General features: G+C 32.4%; 1 protein-coding gene across 3 annotated transcripts in view; it reads left to right on the top strand.

The window, feature by feature from the left end:
* The first annotated feature begins 612 nt into the window (after window positions 1-612).
* LOC148622963 (glucose dehydrogenase [FAD, quinone]-like) overlaps window positions 613-18,789 on the top strand; it is a 29,452-nt gene continuing 11,275 nt past the window's right edge. Inside the window, exons 1-11 of one of the 3 annotated variants that reach the window (XM_088573350.1) lie at window positions 613-703; window positions 3,869-4,000; window positions 5,357-5,565; window positions 6,788-6,977; window positions 9,819-9,947; window positions 12,183-12,304; window positions 12,661-12,828; window positions 13,504-13,654; window positions 14,794-14,948; window positions 16,654-16,828; window positions 17,452-17,680. In XM_088573350.1, coding sequence (XP_088429476.1) covers window positions 3,874-4,000; window positions 5,357-5,565; window positions 6,788-6,977; window positions 9,819-9,947; window positions 12,183-12,304; window positions 12,661-12,828; window positions 13,504-13,654; window positions 14,794-14,948; window positions 16,654-16,828; window positions 17,452-17,680 — 1,655 coding nt within the window. In that variant the 5' untranslated portion in view covers window positions 613-703; window positions 3,869-3,873. Of the gene's footprint in view, window positions 704-918; window positions 940-3,865; window positions 4,001-4,412; window positions 4,492-5,356; window positions 5,566-6,787; window positions 6,978-9,818; window positions 9,948-12,182; window positions 12,305-12,660; window positions 12,829-13,503; window positions 13,655-14,793; window positions 14,949-16,653; window positions 16,829-17,451; window positions 17,681-18,789 lie in introns of those variants that run through there. The other 2 variants (XM_088573352.1, XM_088573353.1) reach the window with 2 other exon arrangements.

Raw genomic sequence — 18,789 nt, forward strand, 5'->3', positions numbered from 1 at the left:
ACGTCTGTATGCTAAAAAGTATTTTGTACTTGGGAAATAAAATGTATTGCTAATTGTATTGATTCCTTTACATTCGACCCACATTGCGCTACAAAGCTTTGCATTCGTCGTCCCTCTTACAGTTAATCTAAAGCTGGTATGAATTGTAATCTGAGTCTGTCGAATCTTAAGCAGTAATTGCATCTGCTACACAGCAAAGAATGGATACGATCTTATCCAGAATGAAAAACGAAGTCTCATTTACAGAGTCTGATGTGATTTTAAATTATTGTCAATGAAAAGTCTGATAATATCCTGATGTTCTTATGTCAAATATGCATTTAAATTGTACACATAACAAAAATACCGGACTTAGATTTTTGGGTACGGGAATTTCGGATTACCCATTTTACAGAAAATTACATTTTTTTTTTTTTTTTTTTTTTGAGAAACATTTTAAAAATCATTAAATCTACCCTAACCATTATGTCATTTTGTAAATATGTACCAACTTTCACTCGGAAATATCATGTAATGAAGAAATTGCCAAAATAGTAATTGGGTACGGGGATAATATGGTCTAGGTTCGGATACAAATTACACATTTTGGACTATACCGTTAAAATTATTCCGAATAACAAAATTATCTCCCTTGTCCCGCCCTTAACGGGTTAAGAACTAGGGCACTGGTCAGTTCGTGGTGAAACAGATGAAATAAGATCAGGTAGAATACAATGAAGCATTTGTAACAAATAATTAACCTAACTGATATTTAAAAAAATCATATTTTATGTGTATTGATGTTGGTATTTACCTGGACCATTACATAATATTTATTTAAATATGACAACTGTCTATCAATTCCATATAGTTGGCTAGCTCTTTTGCCTATTCGACTTAGTATTTTAATTGCATGCATTTCATCGATATATTTTGTTATTTTATGCACAATCTTACAATGTAGGTCTTATTCCATTAAAGCAGATATTTAATCTTACATTGTTTTGCATAATATTGAATGACTGACCAAATGGCTTACACATGTTAACTCATTTGGTTTTTTTTTATTTTACCATTTTTATAATGAAATGAGAAACCCATAAAACATGCTATCCTTACAGATCATGCACACATGCCAACCACCTGCACTAATAAATTACAATTTTGTGTAAGATTAAATTAATATTATGTTGCTTATTTTCCAGTAATACATGTGTATTGTTTGCCTTTTTTCAAAACTACAGTATATATTATCCTATTTTATTTGGAAAATATGTGTTATTTTTTTCAAATTGTGAAATTTTTAATAACCTACAAAACCTTAAATTTGTAGTTAAAATGATTAATTTTATAGTGGAGGTCAAGAAAAAGATAAAGTCATAAACAATTAATCAGTGAAATTTTTAGCAGATACACCATATCCCTTTCTTCGACTACCAATTTGGAAATAATTCGTCTTATTTTGGGATTATTTTTTAACCATTTGTTTGACAAATTGGCAAACTTTCAGTGTGAAAACAAGCATAATTTTGGGGGTAATTTTAGGCAAATGTTTTTTGTTATCAAAATGATTCCTGAACTACTTTAAGGTGTAGCACATTGGTTTTCTAAGCCCCAAAATTGATGGAAAAGGAGGTTTCATCAAAGGTACATCATTATTCATTAAATAAGAATGCTCCAGAAGAAGAAGAAAAAGAGCTTTTATTATCCATATGAATGGGCCCATGAGGGCATGATACATTACATGTATTCAAATTATAATATCACTTTACATTGAACTTATATTATAAGCAGATAACAAAGATCTACAATGACTGATTTACCACATAGAACAATATACTAGTAGTATGACAATTGTGGGATGTCAGGTACAGCAGAGATGAAGCAGGGAAAAATATATATATGTTCCAACCACAGCCAGCTATTTGAATTCAGTTATTACAATAACCCAAATGAAAATTGCCATTATTTAAATTGTGAAATATCATATTGTTATATTTTTGTGTCCGGAGCAGAAGGAACACTTTTTGGATGGTCCAATTGCTTGAGGACACCAAGGGATGATGCTTTATATAACAAATCGGAACTTTGCCCAATTCAAAAAGATTATGAGTTTGTTGGATGATCATACATGTACCTCAGTGTAATTTCTTGTTAGGGGTTCCAAGATCAGGAATGCCATTCTTGTGTTCTATGCAGATTAGTTAACTATCAGGTAACCAACATGCAAATGGCACCAAGGGGCAATGCAACTCCTAGACTTTTCCTACCAAAATATATATATATATATAGTCACTGTCTTAGATCTGCCGGACACACCCAGGGTCTCCAGAACATTGTTATTATGATCAAAGGTCATAATCACAACTAGCCAAAAAAAAGCTTTTGGATGAAAAAATTACTAACAATTTCTCCATATGGAATTAACGAGAAAAAATAATTCATTGTTAGGTCCTGGTCTAAAGCTGGTATAGCACTACATGCTATACATCAATACACTGTACTACATACCATAATTTGACTTTTCTTAATTGTTTTTCACATTCAATTCATTCTAGTTTTTGATAAAAACACCCCTGATCTTGTTTTCATTCAGATTCCTTATCATTTGCTTATGAATGCCTTTGATAAAGGTACAATCACTCACAGCGTAATTCAGTTTCAGAATCAATGTTTTGATCTTGAACTTTGTTAGTCTTATGCTGAAGAAGAATATTGGTTATTGGAAATATTCAATGTAAATTTTACCATCCTTTAGTGCTTTTAAACATACTCATACCACTGTGACATCTATGGCAACACAGCCTGCACACAGTCCAGTGCCCTAGACCACTCGGCCAGCTAGGCTATATAAAATATAGCTTTCACTGGCCATGTCATTCCTCCTTGTAGGATTAATCTAGGGCTGTAAGTTAGTACAGTCGAAGTACTGGACAGTTCATCTAGGCTTGCAAAGTGTTTTTCATTATCAACTTTGCCAGAGTCACACCAGAGGCATGTCCTGCAATGTCGAGGAATTAAAGACCTTTTTCAATTCTAAATTGTTGTGTAGATATAGGTAATCTTGTGAATTTTTTCCTCTACTCGCGAGGCTGTAAAAGCATTAGATATTCTTCAACCTCAAAATTACTTTTGAAGGTTACATACATTTAGGTGCATAGGTGCATAATTTTCCATCCCAACTTTTCCTCATTGATTATGTCAGTGTTGCAAATTGTTTATGTGCTTTATATACATTACTATAGGAGAATTCATTGATCTCATTAGTGGTGTCATATTCACTAATTTGCATATCATTAAGTGCCAAAGTGGTTGGCATAAATAAACAACTAAATAAACAATTGACAATTTCATGATTAGAATCCCAATTTTCAAAACTTTTTTATTTTAAATCCAATTTTGGTTCTGTAAAATGTTTCATAGATAAAATAATTCATATTATGTATGTGAATTTATAACTCTTTTACTTGAAAAATAAATTTGTAGTGATATTTATATGTCAACCTCTATTTTTGTAAAACATTTTAATTAAAATCTTATGTATATATAGTCTAATTACTGAATATTTATTTAAAAATTCCATGGATAAAAAGAATTTTATTTACATTTTTGGGAACCAAAAGAATTTTATTTACAATGTTGGGAACCAAAAGAATTTTTCAATTATCTTTAAAAATGAAAAAGTTATGATTTAAAGTTGATGCCCCATGCCACTCAATGGATTTTTCCCCAACCAAAACCAAAACACAGGTAAGTGATGACATCACAAAGAACTCTCCTATAAAACAAACATCTAAATCTGTTAAACATCACCAAATGATTTTACCTCATTTACTCGGTGATGTCAAACATATTTAGGTGTTAATTTAACTTTTTTGTTTACTTGCAGACAGAATGTGTATGACATGGATGCCAGTTGTTATTCCTTTGGTCTCAGCTTTAATAGGATATTTCTATGTGATTCAGCCCTCTGATGTTTACCTTACAAGGCCTCTGAATACTTCATATCATTACATAATAGGTAGTATTTATACCTGATAAATTAGTCAGTTTAGTGAGCTACAAAACCCTGTATGTGTGATGAATTTATTATCTAATTTGGTTGCTTAAAAGAAGGTATTGAATAAATGATATATAAGTGAGCATTATATGTATTTGTTTTTGGAATGAGTTTTGAGTAACATAAATTATGTTTTGTGATTTTTACACTATTTTTTTTCTGAAATTGGAAAACAGAATTTCAAAGAAAAAGAAATTATCTGAAACTCAAATTCTTAATTGAAAATGGGGTTTACAAACTTTCGGTTTCATCAAATTATTGCCAAATGTTTTGTGTATATATAATCTAATACATCTCAAATCAGAATTAAATCCCAAATATTTAGGAGTCTCACGAAAATTTCATATTGAAATTTTATTAATTTCATTCCCAGACTTTCTACAAAAGAAGTTGAAATGAGAGCAGAATAAATGTGTGGTCATTGCATGTGATTAACAATAGAACCTTTTGTGGTAAGTTGATGAGCATGCTCAATATACACTTCCACAAGATAGGGCTTGGGTAGAACAAAAGAATTTTCCTTGCGGAAGAGTATATTGAGCATGCTCTGTGCATGCTGACCAAATGTCCTACAGTTAGCACAAAAGGGTCTATACTTGATTAAATTTAACCACTAGGCAAAAGATCAAATTTTAGGATAGGTTCTCTGTAATTTTGCAATTACATTTTCTACAATAAGATTTCATGGAAGAAGCCTATTCACCTTCAGCCTATAATTGATTGAAACTATTTTTCTACCTACAGTGGTAAAACTGATTTCAACATGCTTTCTAAAGATATAACTGTTACCATCTGTAACAGAGGAGTAGTTGAAGAGATTCAATATAAACTGAAGATAGCTGGTCTAGATGAATTAGTGATTCTATCAGTATTAATTAGATGCTCATTCATGTGTGGATTTTTTGTTTTTGTTTTTGTTTTTTTGTTTTTATCATGACGTAAGCATGATTTATTCAGCTGTATTTACGTTTGGTCTTGACTTACATGTGTATTATATTACTTAAAGAATGTAGCATTGATCACATTTCAAAAATGCCCCTAAAAATGAAATATATACAATATTTCTTGAGTTAAAAAGAATTGGATGTTTCAAAATAACTTGAGACTCGAGCTCATCAAAGCTTTAATTTCAATGAAGCATTTGGCAATATTAATACCTTTTACTGCTGACGTAACTAAAAACAAATTTGGTGGAATTTTCTTTTGCTTGATGATTCAATAGAGAAAATGACTTAGAAAGAAAGAGATGAAGTGAAGAGGTTAATTATTATTTTGATTAAACTGATATGAATAGTTGATGTCAATCTTTTTTTTAAGTTGGTGCTGGTTCAGCAGGATCTGTTGTAGCCAATCGTCTATCAGAAGACCAGAACTCTAGAGTTTTATTGGTGGAAGCAGGTGGTTCTGAATTAGGTATTAAAGAGTTTGAAATACCAGCAGGATTCATTAGTGTTCAAAGGACACAGTATGATTGGGAATACTATACAGAACCTCAGAAACATGCCTGTCAGAGTATGCATGAAAGGGTAGTTAGAAAGTTTTCCTTTATTTACAATTTATACATTCAGCTTGTTGTAATGCCAGATATACAAGTACATGTTCTATACAAGTATAGCAGTAATGGTGAAAAAGATAGTTTTGGTCAACAAATTGTTTATGTTTTCTTACCTTGACCTTGGCTAAACTTTGTACACAATATTGGCCTGCCTTTCTCCATCTTGGTAAATTTCAAAAATAGAAAATAGTATGCATGGTAGGGCAGCAAAGAAAACTACATACTCACAAGTACTAATACTTCAGCTGTATTACATTCTTAAATTTCTTATTTGCTAGGTATAAGTGACCTTACATATCCATCACTCCAGGCTCTAGGTGTAAGTGACCTGACATGTCCATCAGGTCAGGCTCTAGGTATAAGTGACCTGACATGTCCATCACTCCAGGCTCTAGGTATAAGTGACCTGACATGTCCATCACTCCAGGCTCTAGGTATAAGTGACCTGACATGTCCATCAGGTCAGGTTCTAGGTATAAGTGACCTGACATGTCCATCAGGTCAGGTTCTAGGTATAAGTGACCTGACATGTCCATCAGGCCAGGCTCTAGGTATAAGTGACCTGACATGTCCATCAGGTCAGGTTCTAGGTATAAGTGACCTGACATGTCCATCACTCCAGGCTCTAGGTATAAGTGACCTGACATGTCCATCAGGTCAGGTTCTAGGTATAAGTGACCTGACATGTCCATCAGGCCAGGCTCTAGGTATAAGTGACCTGACATGTCCATCAGGTCAGGTTCTAGGTATAAGTGACCTGACATGTCCATCAGACCAGGTTCTAGGTATAAGTGACCTGACATGTCCATCACTCCAGGCTCTAGGTATAAGTGACCTGACATGTCCATCACTCCAGGCTCTAGGTATAAGTGACCTGACATGTCCATCACTCCAGGCTCTAGGTATAAGTGACCTGACATATCCATCAGGTCAGGCTCTAGGTATAAGTGACCTGACATATCCATCAGGCCAGGTTCTAGGTATAAGTGACCTGACATGTCCATCACTCCAGGCTCTAGGTATAAGTGACCTGACATATCCATCAGGTCAGGTTCTAGGTATAAGTGACCTGACATGTCTATCACACCAGATGCTAGGACTATTGATATTATATTGTGGAATGTATATTATATTATGATATGCACTAGTTTCTATTAAACAGTGGCTAATTGTTCCACAATAACTCTTTTTAGAGATCTTATTGGCCTCGTGGGAAGATTTTAGGCGGTACCAGTAACTTAAACAATATGGTTTACATCAGAGGTAGTCGCCATGACTACAATGAATGGGCTAAGGAAGGTTGTGAAGGCTGGAGTTATAAAGATGTTCTGCCTTATTTTATAAAAGCTGAGGACTTTACTATGGAAGAATATATGGATTCTGGTAACAATTATTATTAGAAACTGTAGGTGACAGGGTTTAAAAAGTATTCAAAATAGTTTTTAAACTATCACAATCATCATCATCATTATCTTATTAGCAGTATATTTGTAAATGATTTATTTTATATGTGTTTCAACTTTTTACATTGGTTTTATTTTGTAAACAATTTGTCTTCTCCTTTGAAACCAAATACTGCTCACTGTTCTAGGTATCTATATAAGAACTGTCCAGTTTTGAAATAAAAATGAAATTATAAGAAAGATCAAATAATAAAGTAAAACGAAGAAAGAAATTTGTCACAAAATTTGGCTTCTATTGTGTGTGACCTGTCTGCTTCAGGTATATACTTGTGATACCTATAACCCCTAACACAGGCAAGCATTCATTGATTTCATCATTTTGTTATATTTCTGAACTGGAAAGATTTGAATTTGAACATTATGGAGAAAGGAAATGTTGCAGCATACCATTATCTATTAACTAGAATTGTTGTTAGAGATAATGATAAACATCCATTCTAGGGGTCTATTCATACAAATAACCAGATATATAGTAAAAGATATGGTAGTTAGTATTGACACCTTTACAGTTCAGACTGTATATAAACAGAAGCTATTAGCATTATGGTAAAAACATTCATTGGATTAATTGTAATTCAATGTAAGTTACAAGCTGGTATATTTCTTTTACACCAATATCCAACCCTATTATTCACTTAAAATTTTAGCATACCCACTTAAAGGCTTATTGACATTTTTTTTGTGTTCAAAAGATGACTAAATCTAGAGTTGATTTACTAGCTGTTACATTTAAATGTCAAAATAACACTGTAAAGTATCCTATCATTGCAACTTAATGTCATATGAAATTGTGAGATTGCAGATGGTATTTCTATTTGGAGACATGCTAAATATTTGTCAAAAGTTGTCATTATACAATAGGTATTTATGGTTGAAATATTTAAGTTGTTGATTTATCTCTTTCAAAAAATAATGTAAGAAGTAGTGTTTTTGCATATTTGGTCAAGTTTCTGGCTTGTAGCTCCATTTTCCATTAAAACTTTCCAAAGCATCACTGATACATTGTTTTTAATTATTGATATTGGGAACAGAATACAGTACTGTGTCCACTTCACAAGCATTTGGCAATTTTTAATATAAGTATGATCTCAAAATGATTATTCTGGGATTTTTTAAAAACATTGTTGCAAGCTTGCAATTGATAAAAAAAATGAACAGGGATACATACTAAGTCATATCTTTATGTATACATGTACATGTATTATTTTACTTGATAGAAGATAAAAACTAGATCACAATGAAGATAAAAAAGATAATAGTTATGAAATTGATCTAATCTTTTAGCACATATGTACCTGATTAGTGGTACATGTAGTACCAATGTATTGTCATTTATAAAATCTACAACCTTTGAACATACCATTGAGATAATATAAATGTGTAAAAGTCAAGGGACACATTTTAGAGATAAAAAGTATCTCAATTTGAATTTAATTATAAAAAAGTACATCAATTTTAAGGGTTGAAGCCCTTAGATATTCTGGTGCTGTGGCAATTAGAGATTTTTTTAATGTATGGATTGATTATTTTTAAATTGTACATTTGGACCTCCCAATAAAATCAAACTCTTGTTTAAATATATCAATTAATGAATTTAGACAGATATCAAGCAATTGATAACTGGTGTTCTCATATGACTTAATATAAGCGATGCAATTTTAAAGAGTTAACTATTTTTATTCAACCTTGGGCAGATATTTTTATTGAGGATTTAATTTATTTGATATTGTGATGAAGAATAATATCAATAAAATAAAAAGAAACTTATGAAAATTTAACTTTTAATGAGCATTTTTCAGTGAAAAATGTTTCCAGACAAAATGATCAGATAAAACCAGCTGTAGTTTTTTACCTTATCTGTAAAAGTAACAAGAAAACTGTAGGGAAGGAAGTAGTACAGAATTATTACAGCCACAATGGTTTCAGAGGTCATAGAACAAATTGATATAAATGATTGCCCATCTTTTGTCCACTTTACAATATTTGATCCTTACAATTGATGCTTTTCAGGATACCCAGTAGTGTTAAGGATTTCCTATAGAATTGCTGTATTACAGGTTACCATGGTAAAGGGGGTTACCAGACAGTGTCTGTATTACAGGTTACCATGGTAAAGGGGGTTATCAGACAGTGTCTGTATTATAGGTTACCATGGTAAAGGGGGTTACCAGACAGTGTCTGTATTACAGGTTACCATAGTAAAGGGGGTTATCAGACAGTATCTGTATTATAGGTTACCATGGTAAAGGGGGTTACCAGACAGTGTCTGTATTACAGGTTACCATGGTAAAGGGGGTTACCAGACAGTATCTGTATTACAGGTTACCATGGTAAAGAGGGTTATCAGACAGTATCTGTATTACAGGTTACCATGGTAAAGGGGGTTACCAGACAGTATCTGTATTGCAGGTTACCATGGTAAAGGGGGTTACCAGACAGTATCTGTATTACAGGTTACCATGGTAAAGAGGGTTATCAGACAGTATCTGTATTACAGGTTACCATGGTAAAGGGGGTTACCAGACAGTGTCTGTATTACAGGTTACCATGGTAAAGGGGGTTACCAGACAGTATCTGTATTACAGGTTACCATGGTAAAGAGGGTTATCAGACAGTATCTGTATTACAGGTTACCATGGTAAAGGGGGTTACCAGACAGTATCTGTATTGCAGGTTACCATAGTAAAGGGGGTTACCAGACAGTATCTGTATTGCAGGTTACCATAGTAAAGGGGGTTATCAGACAGTATCTGTATTACAGGTTACCATGGTAAAGAGGGTTACCAGACAGTATCAGAATCACATGTTACTGACCTTAGAGATATTTATATGACAGCGTCTGAAGAAGCAGGCTACAAAACAGTTGATTGTAATGGGAAAGATATGTTAGGTAAGCAACTATCAATTTCTTGTCTTTATATGTTCAAATGTTCTTTATGGATACATATTTGTTATATTTATAGTAACAATGCCAATTGTTGATTTTCTTTGTATACCCCAAGGCAAACAAAGTGTATAGAGGACACACTTACCCCTAAAATGAATTTTATGAAAGTTTGTATCTAATTTGTATTATGGGAAAATCAATGTAAAATAATTAGTTACTACTGTACACCAAGTAATTTTCAGGAGAGATTAATTTTCGTGATTTTCACAAGGACAGAAAAATCACAAAAAATAAATTGTTGTGAATAATTTCTATTTCATGATCATTTTAATAATTCAGTATTTTGTACATTGATATGCAGTGTTAACATGAAATCTTTTATTATCATAATTATTGATATTAAAGGCAATAAAAGTGTCATTACTATCAAAACACACTTATAGTTCACCAGGTTTCAGTTGTTGTAAAAACACAAGCGCCAATTGATTTGGGATTTATTTATCATGGCTTGGGCATAACATTCCACTCCTCACCCATCCGGAAAGGATTATGTTTTTTTGTTCTTTGATCTTTGTGACTGCCTGAATGAATCACTGTGTGTGTTTTGGCTATATACTGGAAAATTGATGTCTTTGATGTCTTTGTCAGCCTTCAAAGACAAGGTAAGATAATATCTTTGACAGCTAAGTTATCTATAGTTTCTGCTGTATCATTGTCATTCTCCACATTCAGATTTTGTAGGAGACTCTCCAAACTTTTGCTTTACTCATTGGTAATAGTAGTTTTCTTTTTCAAAAGAAATCGTCATATTAACATTTTGAATGTCTATAATTTGTACAAGAAGAATGTTTAACTATTATGTTCAAGTTAAACTACGCCTTGGGTTAATTTTAAAATTATAGATTTTTGTATGTTACTGGTTCAATGATAATGATTAATTAAAAGATTTATTCTGATTTTAGGACAATATCTGCCCTTATAATTGGCATGGATTCATAAATCACTGACTGATGCATATTTACTATTTAAAAATTTTTGCATCCACTTATGATTTGTAAAAATAAGTCACGGTGAAATTGAAGTTACCGACAAAAACATGGAAAAAAGTATCCACAAAAATAAATTGGATTACAGTAATCAAAATTAGACTTACTTCAGTTACCAGAATATTTCTAAGTACTTGATGAAAATGTTCAGCTTAGTTGTGTTAGTTGGACATATTTCCACATAATACTTTTCTAGTTTCTAGGATAGGCTAACAACTTCTTTTTATCCTTCAATGACCATGGTCTGACATTCACTCTTTTTATCATCAAATTACTTGATGTTTATTTTGAAGGCCATTGATATTGAAGTATTATGAACATTTGATAATTGATTCTAGATGATAAATAAGTGACCATTTCTGGAAATCATTTTTCATTTAAAATCATGGAAACAGACCCCATAATATCACCATGAATTCAATTATTTGGCTTTGATTTAATGTAACAAGTCACCTCTAAGCTCAGTGATCAATTCTTTGCATATCAGAAATGTGATGAATGCGAGGAGAGGGTTATTTTAGGTGGTATAATTACTTGTTTTGTCCTTTGATACTACTGTTCAATTCTTTAAGAGAATCAGTAATGAATATCAAAAACAACATAGGACCTAAAGTAGAACCTTATGGCTTATATCATACCTATGAACCCTCCGATTATTTTCAGCTTAATTGTTTTGAAACTAAGAAAAAAAGTCATCAGTGATACCCAAGTAATAACAACTTCTGGTGTTAAACATCATCAAATGTTTTGCTAATATAAAATTTCGTGTGTTTTTTTGCTTAGTGTAATACATCTTGACAGATAAGAGTAGAATGAGAGTAAATCCTGATGTTATGTTAGTGGTGTGTAACCTGTAGGAAAATCTACATCAACTAATTATTATTTTCTTCAAAAATTAACAAAATTATGATGTGTGCTATAAACAGATAAATATTTTGTTCTTGTTAAGTATAGGAAACTAGTAAACACCGTTACTCTGTAATGGTACAGGTTAACATCTATCAGACTAAAATCACTGCTTCTATAGTCAATGTTAAATTCATATTGATTTCTGTTATAAGGGCTTTGTCCTCTCTTTTTAAATGTATTTAAGTTAGAATGATTAGAAAGCAGAACTAATGGTAATGAGGGTTTTGTTAAAACTGATTTATACAGGTGTAAGAAAGTGTTACATATCTTTTTTCACTGTTAGGATTTTGCAAGATGCAAGCTTCAGTAAAAAATGGGCAAAGATGGAGTACAGCCAAAGCATATCTCAGACCAGTGATGCACAGAGAAAACTTACACATTAGTGTTCATACCATGGTCACAAAGGTATAGTGACACTGTATCCTGTACTTTTTTTTATATCAAATTTGATCTAAGGTTGTTCAATATCAATGATAATGTTCAATATTTCTCTGAGAATTTTTGTGGTTGATTTACTTGTTGATACATGTATCAGTACTTTTTTCAAGTTGCCTTTTATTGTCATTAAATTAACCCTCATAGAGTTTTTATACTAGGAGGTATATAGTGATCATTGGAGCAAAAGGGAAAGGGCAAGGTAAAAGATTTCAAAGATCAGTAACTGACACCTGTAATACACAAGATCTGTGTTCTATATATGGGTGCATGAGGTATGTGAGTGTGCTCCTTAATGTCCTTCCATTATGTATATTATTGTTTAGATTTTGATAGAAAACAAAAGAGCTATAGGTATTGAAGTAGTAAAAGATGGCAGAAAGATGAATATAATGGCTGAAAAGGAAGTGGTAGTATCGGGTGGTAGTGTGAACTCGCCACAGTTACTGATGCTTTCTGGAATAGGCCCTAAACAACATCTCAAGGAAATGAATGTAAGGTTGTAAAGATCCTTGTAAAACAATGTGTAATTGATACACAGATACACATGATTTAAAAATCACATTTAAATACACATGATTTATAAGTCACACACAAAAAGACATGTTTTATAACTCGCACACAGATACACAAGATTTAAAAATCAGGCACAAATACACATGATTTTAAACTCACTCACAGATTCACATTATTTAAAAATTACACACAAATACACATGATTTTAAACTCATTCACAGATTCACATGTTTTAAAACTCACAAACAGATGCACTTGATTAAAAACTCACACATGGATACACCTGATATAAAACTCACAGATTCACAGATGAATTTTAGTTTTATGGTGCATTCCTATTTTCTTTTAAACACAGCATCTATTCATTACTATGTAAGGTGTAAAATACAGCTGTATTCGATTGTCTTTGATTGATGTATAGATATTTAATTTAAAATATGTGTTTACATTTCTTGTTGATGTAAGTTTGTATGTGTATTATTTTTGTTAAGCTTTATCATTATGGAGAAGACAATGTAAGCTTATATTGGTGTTATTTTGTCTGATCCATTTGCTATCTTTACATTAAGATGTGTTCATCTGAATTAAACTGTGTTTGTGAACATAGGGTATTGGAGGTAATGCTTTTTGCTCACAGTAATGTATTATTTAAGATACCAGTGGTAGTGGACCTTCCTGTTGGAGAACATTTACAAGACCATATGTTTGTTGGATACTCCCTTAAAACCAATGTTTCTTATGGAATAGATGTAGATAAAGCCTCTAGTATTCTATCAGTATTAAAGTACTTCTTACTTGGAAAAGGTAACAGTATTAACATATTCAAGTTTTAAAAGAGTAATCAAGGGAACCAAGGTTATAGCAGTAATCAAAAAGTAATCAAGGGAACCAAGGTTATAGTGGTAATCAAAGAGTAATCAAGGGAACCAAGGTTGTAGTGGTAATCAAAAGAAAGCAACCCAGGGACAAAGACCAGACATGGGAATAAGACATACACAACAAAGAACATAAAGTAACTAAAATCATACATACAAAGTAACAAAAACAAATGAGCAACTCCGACTCCACTAAAAACTGGGAGCATGGACCAGGTGAACTTGTAGGGTAAGCATCCTCTGCTTTTCTAGAAACCCCTGCCAAGTTGCCTATGAAAAGTCAAATCCAGGTTAGACAAAAGAGGGAAGGAGAGATGTTTATTAACATATCTGTAATTATCTCTTCGGAGTTCATGTAACAATAACCAACTGTTATGTTCAAGATTTAGTATAAGCTTTTATGTTAGTAATTCTGGCTATAATTAGTAAGTGACATTTCATGTAAGCATTAAGTATCAATAGAAGTAATTCTAGGTTTCTGAGGTTTGTAATTGAACAAAGTGTCTGCATGGTCAGGTTAATTCTTCTGAGTTGGCCAGTTTAGCCTTCAAAATATTGACATTTGAGATAAAGAGTTTGCAGATAATCATGGCCAGGAGTTTGATTAATTAGGACACCGAAATGAAATTGTAAAAAATTAGTGTATTTTTTAACTGATTATGTCAACATTATAATTTGACCAAGGATTTTGTATACAAACTTATATGAGACAGATGAAACCGAAAAAAGCACATCTGAAAAAACCTAAGTATATATCACCAATTAGTCTTAAACCTGCTTAAATTGGATCAAACTTTGATCTGGCATTTCATATTGCATTGTTTTGGAATCATAGTGTATCAGATTCTTTAATATTCGTTTTCTATTTTTGGACCTCTCTACTATGTAGCTCTATTCAGGAGTATATAATGTGTACAAAATAAAAATACAAATGATGATCGATCTACACATTCATTTTGTACAAACTTAATGTTTGTTTACACCATCTCATGGCTTCATTAATGGTTATAATCTGTTTCTTTTTATATTGCTGGTTAATTCTCCTTATTGCTTTTTTACTTTTTGTAGGATTTTTGACGTCAACAGCACTGGAAGGTTCTTTGTTTGTACATTCACCAAAGGGAGATAAATCATCCTATCCTGATATACAGATACACTTTGTTAGTGTTGAAACTGATGTGAAATTACTTGAGAAGATGAACACTAATAACATGAATCACACGGTAAACAGAGCTATCCTCATTCTCATTTGTAAGGAACTGGATTTTAAACTTTATAACCACAAAAATGTTGGTGTCATATAAATAATGGTATAGGGTTGTTATTTCAGTTTTCATGTGGTAACTTAAACACATGTTGGGATGGTGATAAATTTCAAAACAAGGTTTCATACATCAAATGTAAAGTTGCTATCAATTTTTGGGTTATAACTCGAAATGTATAAGTGTATGAATCATTATGAAAGTGAACCACAAAGTTCCTTGCTGTAAAGATTATATTGAGATTGATTTTTTGGGTTATTATTATACCTATGATTAGAAATTAGGGTCAGAAAGAGGCCAAAACAAATGGTTTTTATACAATTGAAAAAAGATTGGAGTTGTATAATGTATCATCCTATCTTCATCTTTGTCATCATTGTTGTTGTTGGCATCCCTTAACTCTTATGATTACAGAAAAAGGGGTAAAAAATAAGTATTTTCTTAAATGAAGTAGTTATATATCACACATTTTAAGAGTTCTTTATAATCTGATTAGATACTTTTGCTGTGTTAAGTATTTAATTACAATCCAATCCAGAGTTGTATCATGCTGTATCTGTAAATGCCCAAATGATTATATTGATAGATGTGATATATCAAATCCCTGAAACTAGAATCATTTCATCAATAGAGAGCATCTTAGTCATCCATCCAAAGAACCTGAGATAAAGGATACTACAGACACTGTGAAGTCAGCCTCATATCTTGACCTACACTTTGAAATCGATGGTAAAGGAAATCTATTGACCAAACTGTATGACAAAAGCAATGACTTTTCATTCAGAATTGTCAACTTTTATCACATATGTGGCAACATCCCTTCAGCACCTGTGTGTGGAGTTTTCATATCAAAACTCGTACATTATGCCAGAGCTTACCATAACTATGCAGACTTTTTGTATCACGCTAGATTTCTTACAATTAGGCTTCTGGAACAGGGTTATGTTGCTACAATGCTACAAGATTGAAGTCATCACTACAGAAGTTTTATGGTTGTCATCACGAACTTGTTAATGGTTACGGTGTATCTATCTGCACCTTGAAAGCTGATTTGTTTAATGTGTCATAGTTTTCTTTTTCTCTACCCTGGACTTGACTTTTTAAGAGCAACTTGGTGGTTTTTTTTTTAGAAAAGCAGAGGACACTTACCCTACCAGTGCACCTGGTTTATGTACCAGTTTTTAGTGGAGTTCAAGTTGCTCATTTACTTTTGTTACTTTGTATGTATTATTTTGGTTATTTTATGTTCTTTGTTGGGTGTGTCTGTTTTCCATGTCTGGTTTTTGTTTCTTGATTACATTCTTTTGATTTCCACTAGATTCTTGATTCCCTTCATTACTCATTATATAACAAGTCTTCTACACAGAAGATCACAGGAAGACCACAGGGGCTTGAGTTCCTTAGTTTGATCCATAGGGTTGTCAACCTGTGTATTGGTTTAAAGTCCAAGAGTTATTATGGTTTTGAAGTTTCTGTCACTTGTTGCAATCACATTTTTTCTTTGAGATAAGATAGTTAAAGCTACAAGGTAAAATTGATTTGGGTTGGTTATACTACTTTTTTTATTCCAACTCATCAAATTATTAAAGAACTTTATAACATTTTATATTTTCGTTCATGCACATAAATAGATTTATTTGTAATTCTAAATGTCGTTTTATTCCAGACTATGGAGAAAATATTGAAATCCAATGTTAAAATATCTCTTTCCTTGTTCCCCACCTTGCTCCATCCAAAGAGCCGTGGTGTTATAAGACTGAAAAGTAAGGACCCATTTGTCTACCCTGCTATAGACCCTAATTACCTGGAGAAAAAAGAAGATGTTGAAGTACTCATAGCAGGTTGGTTTCTTGGAAAAATCCAGGTATTCATCATCATGTCCCTCATAGTGGGTGTTGGCTATTACTTCTTTTCCTCTTTAAATAAGGAAGTTGGTCTCCATCTGATATAGAGTTCTACCATATTTGCTTATTCTGCTCGCAAATTTGTTAATATGGGGACACAGGGGATTCCTGTCATTTCTGTTACTCCTCCTGTACCATTGAATGAAATTGAATAAAACTTACAGAATCTTCAATATGTATTCCCATTGTGCTCCTCCTATTTGAGATTTCGATCCATATCTTTATTTTCGGTAAAAAAATGCATGTCATCAAATTGGGCAGTGAGGGTATCAAGTTAGTGTGCATTACTCACATTTTTTATTGTGTTAAAATGAATAATTTTTTTTTCCTCTTTTAAGTCTCACATAATAAAAACATAATATATATTCTTTGATGTACAGTGACAAAGCTAATAAGTATACTTCCCTTAATTTAGGAAAATTAAAATTATGATTTTTTTTATATATATGGTACAATCCTTTAAATAATGCATAATTAAAAAAAAAATGTATATTACTGGTACATGTGAAGCCCTGTTTTGTGTTTCAGTTTGTATATATTAAGTATTGATTTTCATTTAGCTGTAAGATTATGCCAGAAGTTGGCCCAAACTCCAGCCTTACAGAAAATAGGTGTTTCCGAGGTTACACTGAATGATATGATAGACTACTGCTCACATCTAAAGGAAAACTCAGATGAATTTATTGAATGTGGTATACGCCATTTTGCACAGACTGTATATCATCCAACAAGTACATGTAGGATGGGTCCTGTCAATGACAAAACTGCAGTAGTAGACCCTCAGCTCAGGTAGGTTACTGCAAACCAAGAAATTTCGCGTGATATAAACTTTCATGGTTTTCCTGAGGCAGTGAAAATCATGAAAGTTTATATCTGCAAACAAGTCGGGGGAATTGGATTGATCAGGTTGGGTGTCATTTGTACAATTTTTTCCATCACATTTTCAACTTCTGGTTGATCAAATACAGTTATCTTTCTTTGATTTTAATTTTCATCTTAATACCTGAAAAAACGTAAGATAGGTATATAAAATATTTATTTTTAATTCACAAAAATACAACAAAATAATGTTTTATAGCATTAAAATCATTCACCCATAAATAACGATATGCAGTTGAAAAGACAAAGTCAATAACATTAACTATACAATAAATGGTGGTTCCCCAACATATAGGAGGGATAGCCATAGGAAGACATGACAAGACAAAGAAAGATAACTCATTTTTATTTGTATTTTATTTGACAAGATAGTTGTAGATGCGTGAATATTAATTTTCAGTGATGTCAATATCGGGAAAATTAGTATTTGCGAATCAGTCCATTGACTAAAATTCACGAAAGATTACTAACAAGAACATTAGTTGGTTTACAGTATATAGTACATCATGGAAGAGGTCTATCAATGATAAAACTGCAGTAGTAGATCCTCAGGTCAGTTATGGTTATAAAGTACTTGTAGGAAGAGGTCTATCAATGACAAAACTGCAGTAGTTGTCCGTAGCTTAGGTTTGCTATGCAGTAACTGTAGTAATAAAGTTTATTATATAGTATTTGTACAATGGTAATTGGTCATTATTTAACTACAGGAGATTACTTCAAGCTCAGTTCAGGTAGCTTATATAGTACATGATTGAAGAGGTCTATCAATGACAAAACTGCAGTAGTAGATCCTCAGCTCAGGTAGATTGTATAGTACATGTAGGAAGAGGTCTATCAATGACAAAACTGCAGTAGTAGACCCTCAGCTCAGGTAGATTATATAGTACATGTAGGAAGAGGTCTATCAATGACAAAACTGCAGTAGTAGACCCTCAGCTCAGGTAAATTATATAGTACATGTAGGAAGAGGTCTATCAATGACAAAACTACAATAGTAGATCCCCAGCTCAGGTAGCTTA

This window comes from Perna viridis, chromosome 3 (assembly GCF_037379345.1).
Source record: "Perna viridis isolate PV_CMFRI_1.1 ecotype Kerala chromosome 3, ASM3737934v1, whole genome shotgun sequence".
NCBI classification, from domain to species: domain Eukaryota; kingdom Metazoa; phylum Mollusca; class Bivalvia; order Mytilida; family Mytilidae; genus Perna; species Perna viridis.